Source organism: Ornithorhynchus anatinus, chromosome 13, assembly GCF_004115215.2.
Source record: "Ornithorhynchus anatinus isolate Pmale09 chromosome 13, mOrnAna1.pri.v4, whole genome shotgun sequence".
In the NCBI taxonomy this organism is placed as follows: Eukaryota; Metazoa; Chordata; class Mammalia; order Monotremata; family Ornithorhynchidae; genus Ornithorhynchus; species Ornithorhynchus anatinus.
In genome coordinates, this window is record NC_041740.1 from 32,694,062 (window position 1) to 32,717,944 (window position 23,883).

Below are 23,883 nucleotides of genomic sequence, written 5' to 3' on the forward strand. Positions count from 1 at the left end.
TCCCGCCGGGTATATTCCGCCCTCCGGAGCCCACGCCCCCGACACCCTCTGCCACTTGTCAGCTGGGTGACTGTGGGCCAGTCACTTCATTTATTCGTTCAATAGTATTTATTGAGCAATTACTATGTGCAGAGCACTGTACTGAGCGCTCGGAATGTACAAATCGGCAACAGAGATAGTCCCTGCCCACTGACGGGCTTACAGTCTAATCGGGGGGAGACGGACAGACAAAAGCAATAGCAATAAATAGAATCAAGGGGATGGACATCTCATTAAAACAATAGCAATAAATAGAATCAAGGGGATGTACATCTCATTAACAAAATAAATAGGGTAATAAAAAAATATATACCATTGAGCGGACGAGCACAGTGCTGAGGGGAGGGGAAGGGAGAGGGGAAGGGGGCTTAGGGGCCTCAGTGACCTCATCTGGAAAATGGGGATGAAGACTGGGAGCCTCCCGTGGGACCACCTGATGACCCTCTATCTACTAGAGGAGAACAGGGCTCTGCACATAGTAAGCGCTTAACCAATACCGACAATATTATTATTTGGGGCGGGGCCTGGGGAGTGGGCGGGGCTTCGCGGGCCCCGGAAAAAGCCACGCCGACCCTGTCGACCGACCGTTCGTCCGTCGGTCCGTCGGTCCGTCCGTGTGTCCGCAGCGCAGAGCAGAGCAGAGCAGAGCAGAGCAGAGCAGAGCAGAGCAGAGCAGCTGCCATGGAGGATCCCGGAGGCGGAGGCGGAGGCGGAGGCCGGGCCGGGGCGGCCGCCGCCCGGCTGAAGGTGGTGCTGGGCCATGTCCGCGGCCCGGCGGCCGCTCTCGTATCCTTCGGGGCCCCGGCGGGTCCGGGCGGGCCTGCCTTATAGGCCTCCCCCCGCTCGCTCCCTCCGGCGGGCCGGACGCGGGGCCCGCTCCTCTCCTTCCGCACCGTCAGCGACCCCTCCCCTCCCCTGGCCCCCCCATCCTCGCCCCCTCCTCACCACTGCTCGCCCCCTTCCTCGCCTTTCCTTACCTACTGCTCGCCCCCTTCCTCGCCCCCTCCTTACCCACTGGTCACCCCCTTCCTCGCCCCCTCCTTCCCCTTTACCTCTCTCCCTCCTGCCCGCCGTTCGCCTGCTTCCTCGCCCCTCCTGACCACTGCTCGCCCGCTTCCTCGGCCCTCTTCACCCGCTGGTCGCCCCCTTCCTCGCCCCCTCCTCCCCGCTGCTCGCTCCCATCCTCGTCCCTCCTTAACCCCTTCCTCGCCCCCTCCTTCCCGTGGTCGCCCCCTTCCTCGCCCCCTCCTGCCCGCCGATCGCCCCTTTCCTCGCCCGTCGCCCACCCCCTCCTTCCCGCTGCCCGCACGAGGGATCCCACCCGCGATAGTAGGGTGGAGCTGGACCCTGGATAGGGGCTATTCTTTCTTATGGTATTTGTTAGGCGACTAATATGTGCCAGCCTGTGTACTAAGCGCTGGGATGGATACCAGCAGATACCGGTTAATCGGGTTGAACCCAGTCTCTCTCCGGCAGAGGGTCTCCCCCATTTTCAGATGTGGTCATCAGTCAACCCATCAATCATATTTATTGAACGTTTTCTGTGCTCAGAGCATTGTAATAATAATAATTGTTATTTGTTAAGCACTACTGTGTGCCAGGCACTGTACTAAGCGTTGAGGTGGATACAAGCAAATTGGGTTGGACACAGCCCCTCTGCCACTTCGGGTTCATAGTTCCAATTGCCATTTTACAGGTAAGATAACTAACTGAGGCACAGAGAAGTGAACTGATTTGCCCAAGGTCACACAGCCGACAAGTGGCAGAGCTGGGATTAGAACCCATGACCTTCTGACTCCTAGACCCACGCTCTATCCACTACACCATGAGTATAGTAAAACAGGCACATTTGCTGCCCACAGCAAGCTTACAGCCTGGAAGGGGAGACAGACATTAATATAAATTAATGAATTACGATTATGCTGATAAGTGCTGTGGAGATGGCGTTGGTGATGCATAAAGGGAGCAAATCAAGGTGACGCAAAAGGGAATGGGAGTGTCTGACTATTTGTTTTGTTTCTGCCTGCCTACCCTTTTTAGACTGTGAGCCTGTTGGGCAGGGATTAGCTCCATCTCTTGCTCAATTGTACATTCCAAACGCGTATTACAGTGCTCTTCACACAGTAAGCACTCAGTAAATACGATTGAATGAATGAATGAGAAAGGAAATGAGGGTTTCGTCAGGGAAGGCCTCTTGGAGACTATGTGCCTTCAACAAGGCTTTGAAGTCGGGGAGAGTAATTGTCGGTTGGAGATGAAAAGGGAGGGCATTCCAGGTCAGAGGCCCGACTTGGGCGAGAAATCTGCAGTGAAATAGACGAGATTGAAGTACCTTGAGTAGGTTGGCATTAGAGAGAAATGTGTGAGCTGGCTTGTCGTAGGAGAGCAGGAATTTGAGGTAAGGGGGCAAGGTGATTGAGTGCTTTAAAGGAGATGGTAAGAAGTTTCTGTTTGATGTGAAGGTAACTGAGACACAGAGAAGTTAAGTGACCTGCCCCAGGTCACACAGCAGACAAGTGGCAGAGCTGGATTAGAACCCATGTTCTTCTGACTTTCAGGCCCCTGCTCTATCCATTAGGTCACACTGCTTCTCTCTTTTATTTACCTCTCCTTTATAAAACTCTCCACTTAATTTGTTTCGGTCTCTCCCCAGCCCCACCTTTCCCACCTCGGACCCACAACAGGGTGTGTGGGTAATAATAAGTGATAATAATAATTGTGGTATTTGGTAAGCACTTCTTATGGGCCAAGCACTGGGCTAAGTGTTGGGGCATACATGATCCAATCAGATCAGACGGGGTCTCTGTCCCACAAGCAGTCCACAGCCTAAGGGAGAGGGAGAACAGGTATTTCATCCCCATTTTACCAATGAGAGAACTGAGGCACCGCCAAGTGACTTGCCCAAGGTCACCCAACAGGCAAGTGGTGGAGCCAGGATTAGAGCCCCGGTTTCCTGGTTACCAGTCCTGTTCTCTTTCCATTAGGCCGAGTTGCTTCCCTGTCCATGAGCTCAGCGGGGGGGGGGCATTCTAGTCCAAAAGTCATAAGTGCTTTTTAAAAAAATATGAATGTGGAAAACAGTGGGAGGTGATCTTTTTAACCAACTCCCTGAACACCCCCAGGAGTATAAATATGACAGGAGAGCAGAGAAATCTCAATCTGATGGGCACGGTGCCAGCCACCAACCGCCAAAACTGGCAAGGGGCTCAATGGCGTGTCGAGCCATCAAACATTGGCACCTCACTGTTCGGTTGGGTTTGTTTTGTTGTCACACTGGGTCACAGAGCCTGGCCTCCAGGGACAGCTTGTTGGCCAGCCTGGAGGTATTCGGGGTGTTAATGCTAAGGAAATTATTTGTAAATTGGAGGAGAAAGGACTTATACAGAGCGCTGGGAATTTTTGGTTTGGCTGTGCGTTCTCTGACTTCGCCGCTGCTGGTGCAGGGAGAGAAACCCTAACATCAGAGGGAGGTGGTAGGTTTGACATTGCCACATTCCAGCCCAGTCCAGGAAGATTGTTAAGTTTCCAGGAAGATTGTTAAGTCTGATTTCTGGTTCCTATTGAGAAATAGATCATAGGATTTACCTGGAAGAGCAGTTTGTGGTATATCGTGAACACTTGGGCAGTAAATGATTGGTCTATCTGTCACATTTAAATCATGGGAGAATCAGACTTCATGTAGTTCTCAGCATCAACAAGCCAAAGTTACTGACTTATTTACAGTACTATGTTTCTTATCCTTTACTAGCCCAATGAATAAGATGTCTCCTCTATGCTCTCCCAATGGTTTAGGTGCAAATAAAACTGTCTCTGTTGAAGGTTCAGTGGGCATTCCATCAGAATATGTTCTTTTCAGGTTTGAGTATGTCCCTTGTTAAGTTTTGGCTCTTTTGGGGGGGTTTGCGGGGCGGGTGCGCATGCACATGCCAAATCTTTAGGCTGTTGGACTATGGGAGAGCAAACTAGTGGCTAATTTAAGGATCCACCAGAGGATGGCGGGTTTAGCGATGGGGCAGGGGGAGAGGCAGGAGGGCTAGTGAGTCAGATCTCAAGATTTGCCATTTCTCCACATCCATCCACACACCCCCAACTTCTCCTCCATTCCTCTGCAACTCCCCACCCTCATCCCCTGGGTTGGAAGGGGAGGATGAGGGCTGATGTTAATTAGCCAGAAACTCCTGTTGCATTCCCAGGAAATTCTGATAATCCACCAATATCCTTGCTTCATTCTCCTCTTCTTCCTATGACTAATGAAGGGGTGATAATAATAGAGGAACATTTTGGCTCTTTTGAAACAGGGGTGCAGTTCTTTGGTATATTTCAACCTCAATTGCGAGGACTTGGCATTGGAGATGTTTTCCCAGGCACCATCCAGGGAATGGGTCACCTTATTGTTAGTGCAGAAGTTGGCTTCAAGTTCTATTTTATTTATCTCAACTCTTATCTCAGTCCGCTTCCCCTACTTCAGCATCGGTTGCTACTTCCAGTTGCCAGCAAAAGCAGTTCCAGTAAGTGATATTTTTGCTATTTTAACAATACTCGTAAATATATTGTCTTTATAGATAATTTTTAAAAGTGGAATTTAGGTCTATGTAGCCCTATGGGGTGCAGTCTGCAAAATGTAAATAGGCCAAGCACTGTATAAGCACAGCTCTGAGGAAACCTAAGTGACCTGGCTCTCCAGCGACTCCAGATAAACAGACTAAAATTAACCCATGGCCCTGAAAGAGGCCTGCCGGAGACAAGTACCCATAACTGACCACTGGGTAGGCTCCAGTGAAGCTTTGCAATTTTTTGTTTTGTTTTATTTTTTAATGGTATCTGTTAAGCAGCTAAGTGCTGGCGTAGATGCAAGCTAATCAGGTTAGACATAGTCCATATCCCTCATCATAATAAAAATTGTAATAACAGCATTTGTAGTATTTAAGCACTTACTATATGCAAAGACTGAGAGGAAGGTACAAAATCATCAGGTCCCACTTGGGGATCACAGCCTAAGTAGGAGGAAGAACAGGTATTGAATCCCCATTTACAGATGAGGGAACTGAGGCACAGAGAAGTGAAGTGACTTGCCCAAGATCACAGAGCAGACAAGTGGCGGAGCTGGGATTAAAACTCATGACCTTTTGATTCCCAGGCCCGTGCTCCTTCCATTAGGTCACACTGCTTTCCATAGTTCACCAAAGCGACTGGGTTTTCATGTGCTTCACTGGGTTTCATGTGCTTTCAGTTGCCCTCAACTGACTTATTTGAGGGGATTTTCTCCTTGGGAACTCTGAGAACCATAAAACCAGTCGCCAAAGAAATTACTGGGAATTCTCAGATTAACTTTAGTTCCTCTTAGTCTGCTTGGGACTTCAAGGTGATCTCCAGGGACAGTATTGCCTTAAATAAGAAGAACAAAATTAATAATGATAATTATTATGGCATCTGTTAAGCACTTACAATGTGCAAGCACTGAAATAGAAAATAATCAGATCAGACACAGTCCCTGTCCTACATGGGGCTCACAGCTAAGGAGGAGGAAGAAAAAGTGTTTATCCACATTTGACAAATGAGGAAATTGAAGTCCAGAGAAATTAAGTGATTTGCCCAAGGTAACACAGTGAGCCAGTGGCAGAGAACAGAGTTCTCTGGATCTCCTGACTTCCAGTGCTGTGTTCTTTCAATTAGGGGACACTGAGAGATCTCTGAAAAGTCAGGAAGCAGGATACGGCAGGTTCACTGTCTGGAAAGTTAATCAGAGCTCAGTTCAGATCCATTTTACCCAGTTTCCATTTCTCAGATTTTTTTGAATTGATGCTGCAACGGATTGACTTGGGAATGGTTCTTAATTCAGCAAAGGCGGGGGGAACTACAGGAGAGCAATCTGGACTATGAGCACCAGTACAGTTCCTAGAGGGCTGCCAAAAAAGCCATAAATTAGTGGGACCATGATATTTGAGCACTGTTCTAAGAAAGAGCCATGTCATGAGACAGACTGAATATAACTTGCTCCTTGAGTGACAGATCCACTCCCGTGGCATGAATCTTTCCCCACTCCACACCCCCGCCAAGGGCAGCAGCAGCAGTAAGGAGAAGCAGGGCTGGAGCAGTGCTGGTAGAAGTCGTAATAATAGCACTGTGACATCCCCTTCTTCCCCACCCCTCCCACTCACACAGTGACTGTGTCCAATCTGCTTATTCTGATCTACCCCAGTGTTTACTTAATTCAATTCAATCGTATTTATTGAGTGCTTACTGTGTGCAAAACACTGTACTAAGCGCAGGAGAGTACAGTACAACAGCAGACACATTCCCTACCCACAGCGAGCTCCCGGTCTACAGTACCGGGCATGTAGTAACACATATATCACAGTTATTACCTATACATCTACCTGACCGTTGCCTCAAGCCCCCAGCTTGGAAGGTCTGTGTCAGTGCTCTCCCCACACACCCACCGACACACTAAGCTGAGACTGCCTGAGGCAATTTCCAAAGTTGTCCTAGAGGTTAGGCTTAAACCTGTCCCAGAGAAAATATGTGGCAGTGTCATCTCAAATTTTAGTTTAGCTTAAAGAAGCAGTGTGGCCTAATGGAAAGAGCGCAGGTCCGAGAGTCAGAGGATCGGAGTTCTAATCCCAGCTCTGCCACTCATCTGCTGGGTAACCTTGGGCAAGTCACTTAACTTCAATCTGCCTCAGTTCCCTCATCTGCAGAATGGGGATTAAACACCTGTTCTGCCTCCTACTCAAAGTGTGAGTCCCATGTGGGACCTAATTATCTTATATCTACCCTAGGGCTTACTACAGTGGTTGGCACACAGTAAGCATATAACAAATACCATTATTTTCATTATTATGTTTCCCCATAGCTTCAGTTACCTGAGCTCACTCTTGAGAACTCAACAGCCACATACTGACTGGACTTGATTTCTAATTGTTTTTTGTTTTTGCCTCATCTTCCTCATCCTCTAGGTACACCTTGGATAATAGCCTCCTGAGCCTGGAGCAGAGACGTTTTTATGAGGATAATGGCTACCTTGTCATTAAAAATCTGGTTTCTGAGGCAGATCTGCAGCGCTTTAGGTAAGGCTATTTCATGTCTTAAAGATTGTAATAAAATGCTAGAAACAACTGCTCAGCAGTAACAAGAGTTTGGTTAGGGAGTAAAAACTCGTTTGTGGCTCTTTCTATTTTTCCCCAGTGATCCCAGAAATCTAAACTTCTTTCCCTCCAGTCCCACCAACATCTTGTAGGACAGTTATGCTATGTGTGTTCCTGACTATTCCTCTCTTCTGTTAAACACATTCACCTTCCCCTAATGGGCACTGCCTTCCTGGAGAGGATTTTTCCCGTTAGATTTTAAGGTTGTCTTTTTTTTTTTTAATAGTTATTTAAGCGCTTACTGCGTGCCAGGCATTGCTCTAAGTGTTGGGGTGGATACAAGCTAATCAGGTTGAACATAGTCTGATGTCCCACACGGGGCTCACAGTCTTAATCCTCATTTCACAGATGAGATAACTGAGACACAGAGAAGTGAAGTGACTTAGACAAGTGGCAGAGCCAGGGTTGGAACTCAGATCTTTCTGACTCCCAGGCCTGTGCTCTATCCATTAAGCTACACTTCTTCACTTATTGACTGGACTTGATTTCTTTCTTTGGTAATAGAGTTCATTGTATACCCTCACCCATCCAAATGTTCACAGTAGGCACTACCTAGGCTCTTGTAAGAACAGAGAGAGACTGAGAGAAAGAGAGAGAGAGAAGATTGCAGAATTTCACAAGGAGGAAATGTAGAAAGTCAGATAAAGAAGAGTTAAAATGTCCCAAATGCTTCATGAGCATTAAATTTGTTACAGAAATAACAGTTGGAATCCAGGGCTGGAGGGAGGCAGGGTGGGCTTCTTGCTGCCTGCAAAGAGGCAGCCCTGTCCTGGGAGATGCATGAGATGGAAGATCAGCAGTAAACAGTAATGTGCAGTTGAGCGTGTGCTATTTGGTCTCATTTTCCAGGAATGAATTTGAAAAGATCTGTAGAAAGGAGGTGCACTATCCAGGCATGGTAGTGATGAGAGATCTGAGCCTCACAAAGAAGGAATTGATTCAAGATGAAAGTGAAGTTACCAAAGTCCAGGATTTTCAATGCGATGAGGAACTCTTCAGATACTGCTACCTGCCTCAGGTCAAAAACTTTGACATACCTTGTTCTAAAAAAAATCCTCAAGCTTTTCATTTGAAAAATAATGATCTATATTCCTTTTCAGGATGTCTCCAACTTGCCCCGACCACCCTGCCTCTCACTTCCAAGAAGAACTGCATTTAGGGGTGTGGAGCAGGACTTTGTGGGTCAGAGTGCTATGTCATGGGGGTCCTTCTGCAGCCTGGGCTCCAAAGCATGTGGGTTAGTTAGCAGAAGGGTTACAGGACTGTGAGTTTAGAAATCTGCAGCTGGGAATGCAGCACAGGGAATGTTACCCGTTTATGGATGCAAACATTGACTTAGAGGAGGATCTGGTTTTTTTTTTTGTTTGTTTTGTTTTTTTCCACTGGTATTTGTTAAGCACTTACTAATGTGCCAGGCACTGTAATAAATACTGGGTTAGATACAAGGTAATCAGGTTGGAAACCGTCCACATCCCACAGGGGGCTCACAGACTTAATCCCCATTTTACAGATGTGGTAACTGAGGCACAGAGAAGTGAAGTGACTTGCCCAAGGGCACAAAGCAGACAAGTGGAGGAGGTGGGATTAGAACGCAGGACCTTCTGACTTCCAGGCCTGTATGGTATCTCTCAGGCCACGCTGCTTCTCAGCTTCTCACGTCTGTCAGTGTGCTTCAAACCTTTTGAATCTTGTGTTCATTATCATGAAGAGAACATGAAAGCTGGAGAGGGCAATTGGGTGCATTTCATTACTCTAAGTCTACTCTGTAAACTTTGGCCCAAACATTAATATAGGTTATAAGTCATTGCTGCAGTTCTTTACTCTATATGACCAACAGCCCAGATATTTGCTGATGACGGCTCTGCTGGGCTTTGAAGTATGCACATGGTTTCTGGGACTCTCACTGAGTGTGAACGGCCTAGACTGAAAATGGCTCCTGAGATAGCTGTCAGCGGAATCCAGACCATTAAAGAAAAGCAGTGTGGTCTCGTGGAAAGGGCAGCGGCCCGGAAGTCTGGAAACCCAAGTTCTAATCCCAACTCCCTCACTTGCCTCCTCGGTGACCTTGGGCAAGTCTCTTAACTTCTCTGAACCTCAGTTCCCTCATCTGTAAAAGTGGGACTAAATACCCATTCTACCCCCGTTTAGACTGTGAGGCCACAAGGGACGGAGACTGTGCCCGATTGATTGTGTCTACCCAAGCTCTTAGCCTATTGCTTTCACATAGTAAGCCTTCAACAAATACCACAATTGTCATTATTATCAATAGCCAGGCACTGGAGAGGGCAGTGGTAGAGGGGTAATCTTAGTACTGAAGAGCTCTGAGACCTGAAGCCAGAGAACCCAGTCAGGCAACACAGTGTTCCACAGTTTCCACAGTTTCCACAGTTTTCACAGAAAACACAGTTTCCCAACAGTCTAGAATGCAGTGACGTGTTTCTCAGGCAGCAGGTGTGGGTGGGTGTTGCTGCCTGTATGTGTACTTTGGGCTGGTTAGTCAAAAACATCATGGCTGCCCAAGAGAAGACTGCCCAGGTGTGGACCATGTTAGCGCTCACAAACACTTTTACTTGCCTGCTTCTCTTGTTTTTTTTCCTCCCTTGAGCACATCTTTTCTGTTCTTCCCCATTGCCTCATGTCAACAGCTGAACTTGTTTTTAGAAAGAAGATAAACGTGATGCAGCCTGTTACTTGCACATACAGCTAAAGGATGTCCTTGCTCAGCACAGTAACCTTGAGTATGTTGCATCCTAAGGCCCTGTCATTGACTAAACAATATAGAGATAAATGTAAGGAGTAGCCAACTTAGAGGAAAATAGTTCAGATCCACATTCTGCAGTCTGGGGGTAACACTGATTGCCATGGTAGACATACAAGCAAATAAGACTTGGTTGTTGCTGGGGCACCTAATCTATATTCAGTATCCTTCATAGTCTGATACCATAATGTGGTGAGTGGAGAGAGAAAGCAAAGAAAGGAAGAAGGGATGGAAGGAGAGAGAGGAGAAGACAAGACAGGAGAGAAGACGAGATGAGACAGGACAAGGACTCCCCAACCCTGTGATGATTCCAAGCCTCAGGTGGCTGTTTCCGCCAATCCTCTCCCATCCACTCCTGGGAGACAAATATTGTCTGCTGATTTTGACTATTTTGCCAGATAGGTAATGAGTGAAAACCTGAGGTACATTTTGATGCAGTCAATTGGGAGAGAGCTATAACTTGGTTTCACCTAACTCAGTATCAATTACTGCACAGACCTCTGATTGCCATGTATTTTTTCCCCACTCTAGATTGTCAAATATGTGGAGTGCTTCACTGGACCCAACGTCATGGCCATGCACACAATGCTAATCAACAAACCTCCAGATACTGGTAAAAATAACAATTACGATATTAAGTAATTATTATATGCTAAGTGCTGGGATCGATGCGAGAAAATCACATCGGACACAGTCCCTGTCCCACGTAGACTCACAATCAAAGAGGGAGAACAAGTTTCTTCTCCCCCATTTTACAGATGAGGAAACTGAGCCGAAGTGAGATTAAGTGATTTCTCCTAGGTCACACAGCTGGCCAGTGGCAGAGCTGGAACTGGAATCCTGGTCTCCTGGCTCTCATTTCTGTGCTCTTTGCATTAGGCCAGGCGAGTTTTTATATACTTGAGAGTCTGGAAGAAGAAGAAAAACATTTGAATGGTGGCTTTAATGCAGTCTCTGTGGTTTCCAGTGCTTTTATAAAGTGTGCTTCCTACCCACAACTGAAATCTTTGACTAATTTTGGATTGGACAATGCATGTTATTTTTAAGCCACCTGCCATCTGGCTTACATTGTTTTACATTTTAAGTTTTTTAAAGCTGAGAGAAACTAGGTACAGTTAAGAGCCTTTATCTGATGGGGAGAAGAGGCCAGTTTGCACATGTACAGGTGACTTGGAGGGCTGAGACCAAGAGTAAAGTCCCTACACAATCCTGCTAGCCTGGGCTAGAGGGCAGAAGTGGGGAGAGGGAACTCACTGGTTAGTGAATACAGGCCTCTTAGGTTCAGGGGTTGGATGGAGGATTTAAGGATGGGGAGAGGAAGGTTCTATAGCTGATTAGACAGGCAGGTCACGTAGGTGCTTACCTGCTCTGACCAGCCCTAGAGTGGACCTAGAATTTCTGTCCCAGGGGAGTGCAAACAGCCTGCTTATTCCAACCACTCCCTACCTCACCTGGTCCACCTTCTTCTGCACACTTTTTCTTCTGCTCATTGAAAGTATTGCGCTTGAATTGGGAAGATCAGAAATGCCTGCTACTACAGCTTTCTGGTCAAGGGAAGAAAGAAACAGCGGGGCCTAGTGGATAGAGCATGATCCCGGGAGTCAGAAAGACCTGGGTTCTAATCCTGGCTCTTCTACTTGTCTATGTGCCCTTGGGCAAGTCACTTCACTTCTCTGGGCCTCAGTTACCTCATCCGTAATCTGTAAATTTTTTTTTTATATGGTACTTGTTAAGCCCTTACTATGAACCAGGCAATGTACTGAAGAGATAGAAACCAATCAGGTTGAACACAGTCCATGTCCCACAAGGTGCTCATAGTCTTAATCCCCATTTTACAGATGAAGTAACTGAGGCACAGAGAAGTGAAGTGATTTGCCAAATATCACATAGACAAGGAGTGGAGCTAGGATTAGAACCCAGGTGCTTCTGACTCCTAGGCCCATGCTCTATTCACTAAGTAACACTATTTCTCAGGGTGGATTAAGACTGTGAGCCCCGTATGGGACAGGGACTGTGTCCAACCTGATTAGCTGGTATCTACCCCAGCGCTTAGTACAGTGCCTGGCACATAGTAAGCATTAAACAAATATCATTTTTTTTAAAAAAAGGCAAGCAGCACAGCTTCTACTGAAAACTGCTCAACTGATATGTTTTTGAAACTTTTAGGGCTGTGAACTCCCTCTCCCCATTGCCTCCCTCTTGCCCAGGCTTGTGACCATCTTTAGGTCACAGGACAGTGCTCTGCACATAGTAAATGCTCAGTAAATGCCACTGATTAATTAATGGCAGGGATGCCCCCCCCCACCTCCCTGCAGCCTGTATGCATGCAGACCTCCCTCTAATCACTCCTTAAGCCCACATCATACACCTGAACCTAAGTAGGCCAGGATTTACAGGGTGGTTAGAGAGAGGTTCTCTAGTTTATTAGATAGGCAGATCCCAACGTTCAATCTAAAGGCTGCTACTATCAACCAGTATCTGGGGGTGGTATGTAGGTGTGAAGGTGCTTATGTTGATGTTAGATCAGAACTGCATCCTGTAATTATATAATATTTTAAAGACCTCTTTATGAATTTTAATTTGAACCCTAATTATTAAGGTACTTATTAAGGACTTAGCCACTGGGATTAATACAAGATAGGTGACAGTCTCCTATCCAGATGGAGGCAGGTATTTTGTCCCCATTTTACAGAAGAGGAAATTGAGACCCAGAGAGGTAAGGGACTTTCCCAGGTCTCACAAAAGGTCAGTGGCAGAGCAGGGATTAGAACCAGGGTCACCTTACTGCCAGTCGTATGCTCTTTCCAGACTACTTGGACCACATCCATATAGCAGGTCAGAGCTGGAGCTGAGATTCAAACTGTAGACCTACTAGTTCCAGTTGATTAGTTTTTCTGAGCCACCTGATCCCTGGGTTCCAGCACTTAGTGGCCCTGATTAAGGGGGGAGATGGTTGCATTGATTTCCATTGGATTTCAGGGGTGCTGAGTCTCAAGGTCTTTCTGTTTTTTTCTCACACATGGGTGGTTTTTCAGGGAAGAAGACATCTCGCCATCCCTTGCATCAGGATCTGCACTATTTCCCATTCAGGCCAGCTAACCGCATTGTTTGTGCGTGGACTGCCATGGAATTCATCAACCGAGAAAATGGCTGCCTGGTGGTACTCCCTGGCACCCACAAGGGCCCCTTGAAGAAGCATGACTATCCCAAATGGGAGGTGAGACAGTAACATGGAGATTGGGTGTGAAGACGACATGAGGGAGAGGGGATTCATCCTCGATGTGGTCACCATTTTCAAAAGGAATCTTAATACACATAAGCACTTATGCCCATACCTTTTTATATGTGGTTACTTCTCCTGCCTGTGCTTTATTTTATCGTCTGTCTCCACCCCTAGATTGTAAACTCCTTGAGGGCAGTTAGTACAGTGCTCTTTTTAAAATATTTGTTAAGCACTTATTCATTCAGTCATATTTATTGAGCACTTACTATGTGCAGAGCAGTGTACTAAGCACTGAGAGAGTATAAAATAAGAATAAACAGACACATACCCTGCCCACAATGAGCTTATAGTCTAGAGAGGGAGACAGACATTAATATAAATATAGATACATACAGAAGTACTGTGGGGCTTGGGTAGGGGGGGTCATTCTTCCTCCTATTTGTAAGTTCCAAGTGAGACCCGATGATCTTGTATCTGCCACTTTGCATTGAATCGTGCTTGGCACATAGTAAGCGCTGAACAAATACTAACATTATTATTATGGATCACTAGAACAGGCAGGCTAGACCCCTCTGAATTCTTGCTTGTGAAACTCTGGTGAAGTCATGTATTCCCACCCTAGATCCAACCTGTGTGTTTTAATAGTGGTGTTTGCCCAACATATAACCTTGGCTTTCATTGTGTGTTCCAGGGGGGTGTGAACAAGATGTACCATGGGATCGTCGACTTTGATACAAACCATCCCAGGACTCACCTGGTGATGGAGAAGGGAGACACTGTTTTCTTTCACCCCCTGCTCATTCACGGGTCTGGAATGAATCGAACTAAAGGGTTCCGGAAGGTACGATTTGCAATTCATGTTGTAAATGGGATCTGTCTCCCTATGCCGTTTAGAAATGGTGAAATTCGAAACCATTAAAGCAGGATGTGAGCGAGGAAGATCAGCCACCCAGTCATTTGTTCACCAGGACAGTGAGTCAGTCGTATCAGAATAACTCCTGTCCTAGAGAGAAAAACATGCTTTATTTCAGTTAATTATATATTATTCATGGGAATTTCTGAATTACCACAGTCCTAGGAATGTCCCGCACATTTACATTTTTTCATGCAGAAAGGAAATACATCCTAGCAGGTTTGAAACACTTCTGATTTGTGTGTGTGTGGTTTTTCTCTGTCACACTATCCATTTATTTGATCCCTATATCCTTTCCTATTTTTCACAGTTGTCAAAATTGACATTTTGTCTTCCTATTCACCCATAAATTGTGATTTTTATACTAAATTTAGGCTCTAATCACCAAGGATGTATTTTCTGTTTACAGTGCTCTAGGCCTTGGCAGTAGGACCATTTTCAAGCCTCAGAAATTTGCAGGCCTTCCTATTTAGTGTTTGGAAGAGTCTCATGACCAGCCTGTGCTGTGAAAACAGGTGGAACACTTTTCCAACTAATTGTGGCCCAGAACTTGTACGCTTGCCCTAGTATGATTGTACTAGTACATTTGAACTAGTGTGCATGAGGTGGTTTAAATCCTGCCCCAGGTTGAGGGAAAATACTTAGATTTTGAGAAGCAGCGTAGCTCAGTGGATAGAGCATGGGCCCAGGAGTCAGAAGCTCATGGGTTCTAGTTCTGACTCAGCCACATGTCTCCTGTGTGATCTTGGGCAAGTCACTTCACTTCTCCAGGCCTCAGTTACCTCATCTATAAAATGGAGATTAAGAGTGTGAGCCTTATGTGGGACAGAGACTGAACCAAAAAGGCTCTAATGGAAAAAATGAAAGGAAAGATCATTCAGTGTGGATCTCTTGCTGTAAGGTCCTGTTGAACAGTGTCGAGAGGCAGCAAGGCCTAATGGAAAGAGCACGGGCTTGGGAGTCAGAAGGACCTGGGTTCTAATTCTGGATCTGCCAAGTGTTTGCTATGTGACCTTGGGCAAGTCACTTAACTTCTCTGTGCCTCAGTTCCTCAACTGTAAAATGGGAATTAAATACTTGTTCTCCCTTCTACTTAGGCTTTGATACTTATAAATACATATTTATATATGGTAATGTTTGTCTCCCCTTCTGGGCGGTGAGCTTGTTGTGGGCAGAGAATGTGTCCATTGTGTTATTGTACTCTCCCAAGTGCTTAATAATACAGTGCTCTGCATACAGTAATCGCTCAATAGATATGATTGAGTGAATGAATGAGCCCCATGCGGGACAGGGACTGTCTAATCTCATTAACCTGTACCTACCCCAGCAATTAGAACAGTTTTTGACACCCAGAAAGTGCTTGAGAAATATCATTAAAAAAACCCAGCAGACAATCAGTAAATACTGCTGAATTCAATTCTGAATTCCATGTTTTCCTGTTTATAGTGAGGAAGTATACCATCTGGAATAGCTGGTCTTGCTATTTGTCCTCACTAGCTTTTTTTTTTTTGCTTCATACAGGCAGTGTCTTGCCACTATGCCAGTGCAGACTGCCACTATATTGATGTGAAAGGCACATCTCAAGAAAACATTGCAGAGGAAATTAAAGAAATTGCAAGAAAAAGGTTTGGGTTGGAAATGAGTATTCCACTGAAGGTAAGACCCTGGGGCAGAAAGAAAGGCCTGGTAAACTAATCAGGAGCTGTGAGCCTCAAATTCATGGGTTGGAAACATTGATGGCTGCCGAGGAGGGCAAGGCTTGGACTGTTGGCTACTGGGAGGGATGGTGGGAAGGGCTATAGGTGGGTGACTTAACACCCCCACCTCAGTCCTGGCTTCACCTAGCCACCCCCTGAATTAGTTTTATTTAGAATGGTCACCTGTGGCCTCTGGGTGGGAGCTGAGGGAGAGTGCTGACACAAGTGGCCTCTTGCGCTCTACCCACAGGCCAGGGTTTCTTTGTTTACTCTGCGCCTTACACAGAACCTCTGTCCAGCGGGATAGAACACTGGTCAATCCAGTGGGAAGGGGAACAATCAGTCAATGACACAATCAGATCTGGGTGTTTTAGATAATGCCAAATACAACTATTTAGAATTTTTGTTTTCCCCTTAAATGATAATAATAGCAATTATGGTATTTAACTACTTACTGTGTGCCAGGCATTTTACTAAGTGCTGGGGTCTGTTTTATTGGGGGTGGTCAGAGGAAATGACTTTATTCTTTAAATTACTTTGAAAATTGGAGGGTTTGATAACCTTTCTATTCGGGGTTGATTTTAGGATATTTGGATCCTGAGAGGACGACTTGTGAAAGGAGAAAGAACAAACCTCTGAAGTGTGCCTCAAAAATTAGAAATCGTGATCCTTGCTGTGGTGCGCTGTTCAAACTCACTTACATTTTGTATTTGTGGTGGGCTTACCCGATCAGCTGTCTTATGACAGATTCTTAACGCAGCTTTCATTATTATTAAAATAGCAAAGAATCATCACAGTGGAAGTCTTGAGATTATAACATGGAAGCAGTGTGTAAATTAAAATCACAAAATATTGTAGGAAGAGGTCTATTTTTGTAATTTGTAAACAATCCAAGTCTGTATTTTCAGAATTCAGTACTCTGAGAGAGGAGCCTTCATCAAATTAGCTCTAGGCACTAAGCAGAGATTGTTGATTTAAAAGTCCACATGGGCTCCACCATGTTGAACTCTGTGACTCATCTCTTCTTAGTCCTGGAATGGCTTCCCTCCTGGGAGCTCATTGCAAGTTACCAAGGCTTTGCTTCTTTCAGATCCACTGATCAAAAAACAATCAATCAATTGTAGTTTTTGAGGACTTATGTTCAGAGCACTCTACTAAGCACTTGGGAGAGTACTATATAGTGGAAGAGTACAACATAACAAAAACAACTCATTTACAGTCATTTACAGACTTGGGGGTGTGGGAAAGGGTGAGTCCATGGCCATCAGCTTAATCTAAGCCTCTCCAGAAAGTCCGTTGATTCGTTCCTTGATTTCCAGACAAGACAGAGGGTGAGGAAGGCGTTTTTAATACCTTGTTGGGTGACCAGAGCCAATTGGTGGTGCTGTACTGCCTTTCTTGCTGCTCGTGTTCTGTTTCTCCCCATTTCCTCACCCACCAAGGGCAGTTCGGGCTCATTCTTCACTTGGCCCCCGAGCCCAGCTGGGCTGCAGTAAGAAAGAGAAATAATTCTGTCTCTGCCAGGGTGCATGTTTTCCAGTTCTTATTGCTGGCTGAAGTGTTAGGAGGCCCATCTGCCCATTTAAATCCAGGTTCCAGTTGGGCACTGACCAGGTTGTCTTTGAGGTGGGGAAGGGGGATGATCTGGGAGCGGAGTGGCTTTCAAGTACAGCATAAAACTGAGATGCCAAGAGCTGTTTTCTAATAATCTCACGCCAATCTATGAAATACAAATAAATGTTAGAAAGCAGACAAGTTGTATTGAATTCATTGAGTCATATTTATTGAGTGCTTATTTTGCTCAGAGTACTGTACTAAGCGCTTGGGGGAGTACAGTATAACAATAAGCAGACACATTCCTTGCCCACAACAAGAGTATATGGTTTTGTGTGTGTGTGTGTGTGTACTGTGAATCTTGATCTAGCATCCTTTATATCCATATCTCAGTATATCCATAGAATATTTTGGGTGCTTACTATGTCAGAGCACTATACTAAGCAGGTGGAAGAGTACAGTACAATAGAGTCGGTAGATCCAAACCCTGTCCACAAGATTACAGTCTAGTGGGGGGATGCATTAAAATAAATTACAAAGCCAAAGCCTTTCTCAGCTTCTGAACCAGTGTCACCAATGTCCTCTGCCAGTTCTACTCAATCAATTGTATTTATTAAGCGCTTACCATGTGCAGAGTACTGTCCTCCATCTGCTGGCTGCATATGAAGACTGCTTCTTTGTATTTTCCAGTGAGCTCACATAACCAGTAGTATTTACTAAGCGGTTATTAGGTGCAGAGCACTGTACTAAGTGCTTGCGAAAGTACGATACAACAGAGTTTATAGACACTTTCCCCGCCCACAGAGAACTTAATAGTCTAGAGGGGGAGACATTTAAATAAATCACACACACACATGTATATACATATGTACACACATATATATGTACATATGTGTATATATATGTGTGTGTGTTTACAGGCCACCCAGCATCTCTCTACCCCAAGTCTTGCAGGTCCCAGGTAACGCCACCGACCCGGCAAAGCCAAGCAGATTCTGTGACTCCACTTCTTGGCTCTACCTCTTTCTCTTTCCATGTCTTTTTAAAAAAAAATTATTTATGGTATTTGTTAAGTGCTTACTGTGTACCGAGTACTGGCTTACCACTGGGCTAGTTACAAGCTAATCCAGTTGGATACACTCCATGTCCCAAATGGGGCCCACAATGTTATTTCCATTCCACAGTTGAGGTAACTGAGGCACAGAGAAGTTAAGTGTTGCGCACAAGATCGCCCAGCAGACAAGTGGAGGATCTGGGATTAGAACCCAGGTCCTCTGACTAATGGGCCTGTGCCCTAGTCACTAGGGAACACTGCCTCTTGCTGACTTATATGGGCTTTTTCAGTCAGCCCTTCCAGTCTGGGTACGCCATGGTGCCTGGGATTCAGGTAGGCAGATCTAGTACTCTCTCTTTCCCACCATCCTTTTCTCTTTCGCATAATCACCGTGTTCATCCGTTAGTCCTAGCCATCAATATTTGCTAAGTTCCAGTTGCTGCCAGAACAGGGCATATTTTACTAGTATTATTAGGAATCTGTTACTTGATGGTGATGGTGATGATTGCGGCATCAGTGAAAACAGTATAGCCTGGTGGAAAGATCAGGCCTGGGAGTCAGAGGACTTGGGTTCTCATTCCAGCTCCTCTCCTTGTCTGCTTTGTGACCTTGCACATGACACTTAACTTCTCTGTGCCTTGGTTTCTCTGTCTGTAAAATGGAGATTAAATCCTACTCTCTCCTACTCAGAATCTGTCCCCTGTCACAGTTGTTAAGTGCTTACTGGACTGTACTGAGCACTGGGATAGATACAAGCTAATCAGATTGGGTGCAGTTCATGTCCCACATGGGGATCATAGTCTTAATCTCCATTTTACAGATGAGGGAACTGAGTGAACACTGTCCACTGTGTTCAACCTCATTAACAAGTGACTAATGGTACTTAACAAGTACCATTTTTATTAATACCATTATTATTTAAGTGCTTACTGTGTGCCAAACACTCTTTTAAGCACTGGGGTAGATATAAGTTCCACATCTCACATGGAACTCACAGTCTAAATAGGAGGGAGAATAGGTGTAAAATCCCCATTTTACAGGTTAGGAAATGAAGGCATTGAGAAGTTAAGAGTCTTGCCCAAAGTCACCCAGCAAGCATTGGGTGGAACTGGGATTAGAACCCAGGTCCTCTGAATCCTAGGCCTGTGCTCTTTTCACTAGATCACACAGCTTCTACTACTTAGTCTCATAAGTCCTTTCATATCTAAACCCAGTTCTACCAATTGTCTGCTGTGTGGCCTTGGGCAAGTCATTTCACTACTCTGGGCCTCAGCTCCCTCATCTGTAAAATGGGGATTGAGACTGTGAGCCCCACATGGGACAGGGACTGTGTCCAACACAATTTGCTTGAATCCACCCCAGTGCTTAGTACAGTGCCTGGCACTTAGTAAATGTTTAACAAATACCACAATTATTATTATGACTGACTCCCCTGGCACATTTTTTTTTAAATGGTGTTTGTTAAGCACTTACATGTGTCAAGCACTGTTCTAAGCTTTGGAATAGATACAAGCTAATCAGGTCCCACATGGAACTCACAGTCTCAGTAGGAGGGAGAACAGATATTGAATCCCCATTTTACAGTTGAGGTAATTGAGGCACGGAGAAGTGACTGGGCAAATCGAGGTCACCCAGCAAGCAAGTGGCAGAGCCGAGATTAACCCCCAGGTCCTCTGATTTTCAGGCTCATGCTTTTTCCACTAAGCCATGCTGTTTTTGTTATCCCCCATGGTGGATGTGAAAAATACTGAATACAGATGATCCAAAAGTACTTTACTGCTACAAAACTTCTGGGCAGAGAAAACACTGAATGGCAGCACAACCCTGGGCTGAAACAAAGCCGTTCTGCCGTCACAAAACACCAACTTGCTCACAGAGCCAAAAGCCGTTTGCAACTACACCCCTGCTTTTTTGGCCCTTTTGGTCCCATATGGGAACGTGTGACTAGGGTTCAAAGTCCCCCAAATTAAAGACTAACATTTGATCAGGCTGCCAGTTTGGAGGGAAGCAGGGGAAGGGGAAAGCGGTAGTGTTTTGGAGGAGTGACTTTAGTTGCTGTTGAGCAAACAGTGCTAGTTTTGACTTGTGTTCTTGGGAGCATCAGCAATCCCCCCCCAGTTATCTCTGTTCATTCAGTTCTTTAGAAGCCTTGTTCTAAAATATTAGCGTGCCGTCCCAGGGGGATTCCAGGATTCTCCAGAGGGATCTTTTAGACAGCCAGACTCTTTAACTATTCTAAGGCCCCCCTGAAATTTCATCACCCTTGAGATCCATAACTGGAGGCCCCCTGGCTTTCACCAGGTCTTTAGCTCATCGACCAGCTAAATTGAACTGTGGACTAGAGGAAAGAGCACTGGCCTGGGAGTCAGATGACCTGAGAGGAGCTGCTTTCTAATCTCAGCTCTGCTACTTGTCTGCTTTGTGACTTTGGGAAAGTCACTTATCTTCTCTGTGTCAGTTCATGATCTGTAAAATGGGGATTAAATTCCTGTTCTTCCTCTTTCTGTGACTGTGAACCCTGTGTGAGAAAGAGGCTGTGTCTGATCTGATTGTATTGTATGTACCCCAGGGGTTAGGGCAATGCTTGGCCCATAATAATTGTGGGATTGTAAGATCCTTATGGGTAGGGAATGTGTCTGCTAATTCTGTTGCATAAAGCACTTAGTACAGTGCTCTGCTCATAGTAAGTGCTCAACAAATACCAGTGATTGTTTGATTGTAAAATGCTTTCTATGTGCCAAGCACCATTCTAAGCCCTGGCGTAGCTGCGAAATAATCAGGCCAGGCACAATCGTGGTCCCACATGGGGCTCACAATCTAAAATGGAGGGAGAACAAGAATTTGATCCCTATTTGATAGATGAGGAAACTGAGGCACAGAAAATTAAGTGGCCTAGTTAAATTAAGGAAGAAGTATGGCCTAGTGGAAAGATGACTGGCCTGTGAATCAGAGGATTCGGGTTCTAATAGCAGCTCCTCCACTTGTCTGCTTGGTCACCTTGGGCTAGTCACTTAACTTCGTGCCTCAGTTCCCTCATCTGTAAAATGGAGATTAAGACTATGATCCCCATGTGGGACATGAACTGCACCCAATCTGATTAGCTTGTATCTATCCCAGTGCTCAGTACAGTCCAGTAAGCACTTAACAACTGAGGCCAAGAAGAGAGAGCCCCTGGTCCAGAACGTAACCTGCAAAGGAGCTGATGTGCTGCAGAGACTGACCACTCCAGGGAGAGTGAACCACTCCAGAAGGAAGTTAAGAGCCACCACTGGGATGGCTGGCCCCCCCAAAACCTGACTATGGTGGGGTGCAGCTCCAGGGTATTCTTGACTGGAGAGAGGTATCCCTCACTGTGGCCAGAGGGCTGGACCTGTCAACTTTGGTGACCCCCACTCCCGCTGACAGGGATTAACAGGGACTTTGGTGGGGAGGGGGTGTCAGGAGAAGGAAGAATGGATGTGACGATTCTTGGGACCCTCAACCCTAAATTCTGGCCGAAATAGCCTCAGTATCACTTGAAAGGGCCTGGACTCCTGTTAATGCCTTCAGAGTCCTGAAGCCCTCCCGTTCTTCCCTTCCAGAGGAGGAAAGGATTGGGGCTCTCTGCCTAGCAAGCCTCCTTGCTGAACCCCTTCTTTCACTGCCATCACTCCTTGCCTCTCAACCTAGTACTCTTTTGAACAGCAAAGGGATCAGAAGAAGCTGAGGAAGAAGGATGCAGTGGAGGAGGAGGGAAAGGAGAAGGAAGAGGATAGGCGATGAATTGTGAAGTCTGTGAAGTGGCAGATAACCTTAGGGGAAGATCCTAGACAAGAAGGATCTATAATTATTAACATTTCAAATCACAAGAGTAATAATGTCTCCATGTTCTGATTCCAACGGCTTAAGTGACTGGCTCCTGTTTCAAATCCTTTCTAAATCTTTTCTCCTCCATCCAAGTGGACCAAGCCCCTCCACAAAACTGCCCCAGCTTTTCCTCCTCCTTTCCCTCACCCTTCACTTCTTCCTCCTCCTCCTTCTCCTCCTCTTTCTCTTCCTCCTCTTCTTTCTCCTCCTCCTCCTTCCCCTTTCTCTTCCCTCTGCCCTTCTCCTCCCCCAGTCCTCTTCTTCTTCCCCTCTTCCTCATCCTCTTTCAATCCTTTACTTATCCAGACATCTATCCTATATATCCAAGTGCAGCTTCACTCTCTGATTCTAGAGGAGCAGCGTGGCTCAGTGGAAAGAGCCTGGGCTTTGGAGTCAGAGGTCATGAGTTCGAATCCCAGATCTGCCACTTGTCAGCTGTGTGACTGTGGGCAAGTCACTTAACTTCTCTGTGCCTCAGTTACCTCATCTGTAAAATGGGGATTAAGACTGTGAGCCCCACGTGGGACATCCTGATTCCCCTGTGTCTACCCCAGCGCTTAGAACAGTGCTCGGCACATAGCGCTTAACAAATACCAACATTATTATTATTATTATTACTTCTGGGCTTGGTATAAAATCACTGAATCTCCAAGGTGGAAGAAAGCTCAAATCCTCTGGTCCAGGGAGCTGGACCAACCTCCAGATCAGGGGCTTGATTATTCTTTTTATAAAGTAGTGGAAGACATGAACCCTGTTTTTGAGGGGCTTTTACAGTTAAATCGCAAACTCATTTAAGCCCTTAAAGGTAGAGGAGGCGAGGAGATCCAGACCTACTCTGCTGCAAACTTAGAGTCAAGGAATTAGCTTCTGGGTGCCAGTTTCTCCAGCTGCAAAATGGGCAGAGTAAAACTGACCTAATGATGGAATAGAGAGGATCCATCAGATAACATTCCTCAAAAGGCTTTGGGATCCCTAGATCTAAGTGCTATGTGTTATGACAGGAGAGAAAGTTTCAGAGAAAGGACAAAAGATCTGGCATGCTTATTTCTGGAGAAAAGTGGTTGAGTGCATCTATCAGTCTATCAGTGTGTGTGTGTGTATCTGTGTGTACGTGATTGTGTACGTACACACATCTAACTAGATGTAAGTATGCTTCTACCTAATAATTTCTTTCCATCTCCCAACCTGAAGCAAACACAACTTCATCCTAATGAGACTATTTCATAATAATTATTACTATTTCATAATAATTCAAGCTCATTGTGGGCAGGGATTGTGTCTGTTTACAGTTATATAGTACTTTCCCAGGTGTTTAGTAGTGTTCTGCACACAGTAAGCACTCAATAAATACGACTAACTGACTGACTTCCTGAGATTGGGGCCAGACCACAATAGCCCATAAGACCTAGCCTCTCTGGCAGCCACAACCTTTGACCTTGACCCTTTCCCCATCCTCTCCGGCAGCCACAACCTTTGACCTGGACCCTTTCCTTCGTAGATCCCACGGACTGGGTAGTCTCAGGGTCTCCTCAGTTTGTTTCAGTGTCAGGTTGGGGTTGGCAGATCTAGAAATGTCCCAGGATCCCAGAGCCAGGGTGCCTAATGGCTCAGAGTTCTTTAGCTGATGTTTCCAGGCTGCCTGAGTGCAGGCTCT

At 45.7% G+C, this 23,883-nt stretch overlaps 1 protein-coding gene across 1 annotated transcript; it reads left to right on the forward strand.

Moving 5' to 3' along the window:
• The first annotated feature begins 600 nt into the window (after positions 1-600).
• Positions 601-17,527, forward strand: PHYH (phytanoyl-CoA 2-hydroxylase). The gene is made up of 9 exons (XM_029077752.2): positions 601-825; positions 4,489-4,547; positions 6,996-7,106; positions 8,034-8,202; positions 10,474-10,555; positions 12,978-13,159; positions 13,857-14,006; positions 15,600-15,734; positions 16,361-17,527. The coding sequence occupies exons 1-9, from the start codon at positions 721-723 to the stop codon at positions 16,412-16,414; spliced, it is 1,047 nt and encodes a 348-aa protein (XP_028933585.1). The 5' UTR covers positions 601-720; the 3' UTR covers positions 16,415-17,527.
• The last annotated feature ends 6,356 nt before the right edge of the window (positions 17,528-23,883 follow it).